The sequence below is a fragment of the Bison bison genome, unplaced genomic scaffold, assembly GCF_000754665.1.
Source record: "Bison bison bison isolate TAMUID 2011002044 unplaced genomic scaffold, Bison_UMD1.0 scf7180017864225, whole genome shotgun sequence".
NCBI classification, from domain to species: domain Eukaryota; kingdom Metazoa; phylum Chordata; class Mammalia; order Artiodactyla; family Bovidae; genus Bison; species Bison bison.
The window spans coordinates 288,191-289,894 of NW_011494797.1; the positions used below are offsets into that span (position 1 = coordinate 288,191).

Here is a 1,704-nt window from a genome sequence, read left to right on the forward strand (position 1 = left end):
TTTTGTTCATTCAGCCCAAGTTACTCATTCAGTGTATTCTAGACACCCGTCCACCCACACTGTCCATCCACCAGACCAGGCTGAACTATGCATCCAAATCAGAATTCATCATTTATTGATTTTTAAGACCTTGGACAAGTTCTGTACTTAAGCCTCATCTGTGAAATAGGGACGATTTTAAGTACTTAATTAGGGCATCCTTATAGTTAGAAGTTGGCTTTCCAGGTGACTCAGTGGTAAAGAATGGGCATGCCAATGCAGGAGACCTGGATCCTGACAATCCCCTGAAGGGAACGGCAACTCACTCCAGTAATCTTGCCTGGGTAAAGCCCATTGACAGAGGAGCCTGGAGGGCTGGCTACAGTCTAGGAAGCACAAAGAGTCAGACCCGCCTTTGCGACTAAACCACAACAACATAGTTAAAAGTCAGGTCAGGTCCCCAGAAATGCGAACCAACTTCATGTTTCGTCACACATGTCACTGTTAACCCACTAGGAACTGAGTACATGATGAAAGAAATCATAAGTGAGTCTGTCTCTCTGCAGATTCCCTTTTCCCAATCTAAGTGTGTGCTTCAGTCCTGTCCGACCGTGTACCACGTTAAGGACTGTAGCCCCCCCAGGCTCCTCTGTCCCTGGGGATTCTCCAGGCAAGAATACTGGCGAATTGGAAGCAGCTGGGTTGCTATGCCCTTCTCCAGAGGATCTCTCCCACCCAGGGATCGAACCCCCATCCCCTGCCCGGTCTCTTAGGACTCCTGCTTTGGCAGGCGGGTTCTTTACCAATAGCGCCACCTGGGAATCCCTCCCAATCTAAAAGGGCAGCGAAACGCGCAGAGGTCCCTACACAATGCAGCAACACGAGTGCCAACAGCCTGTCCCCAGTGGCAACATTCACTCATCTTCCAAAATCGTTTTGAGTTCTTCTAATCCTGTTACTTTTCTTTGGCTCTTGACACTCTGCAAACGTAATTTGTGCTAAACCATGCTGTTGTCCGACGTCAAAGGCTTGGCCGCAGGTCGGAGGACTTCTCAGAGGACCATAGTTTGGTACTAAGAGGACAGGGTGCCTGGAGCTCCAACTGTTCACGCCTTCTGTCAGCTTTTTCAGGATATTTGCAAAGTCGCAGCCGAAGGGGCGTTTCCGAGCAGCGGGGGCGGGCAGATACTGCGCCTCCCCTCTCCACGTTCTGGGCCGGGGGGCGGGTACCCGGCTGGGAGCAATAACTAAGGCCGCGTTCGCAGCCAGGTGCGAGCACGTGGACGCCTAGGCGCTGAGCTCCGTGTTGCCGGGCGGTCCGTTTACCCTCCTCCCTTCGCCTCGTACCTTCGCCCGCCTCCGGGCAACCTCAGCCCCGGCCAACGTTAGGCGCCTCCGCCGCCCTGCTCGCGGCCTGTGGCTCTGGGGCTCCCGGCGATCCGGCCGCGGAGCTTTGCCGGCGTCCTCCGGGCGGGCCCGGGAGGCGGCGCGGCCTTGGGAGGCGGGGACCCGGCGGGCCGCAGGCGCTCGGCTTCCGGAAGCCAGTGGTTCTCCGGCTCCCGCTGCGCGGACCGGCGCGGCGGCCTGAAGTCCAGCATCCCGGCCAACACCTCCCGGAGCAGCGGGCGGCACTGACGCTTCTGCGGCTGGATCCCAAACCACGCTCGCCCAGGCCGGCAAGATGCAACCGGTGTACCCGGAGGTGAAGCCCAACCCGCTGCGGAA

The 1,704-nt window shown here is 57.3% G+C and overlaps 1 protein-coding gene across 1 annotated transcript in view; it reads right to left on the reverse strand.

Annotated features, from left to right (window-relative positions):
- Positions 1–1,364: 1,364 nt before the first annotated feature.
- LOC104992866 (basic salivary proline-rich protein 1-like) overlaps positions 1,365–1,704 on the reverse strand; it is a 1,433-nt gene continuing 1,093 nt past the window's right edge. The window contains exon 2 of the mRNA XM_010845868.1: positions 1,365–1,696. Within this exon, the coding sequence (XP_010844170.1) occupies positions 1,365–1,696 (332 nt within the window). The remainder of the gene's footprint in view (positions 1,697–1,704) is intronic.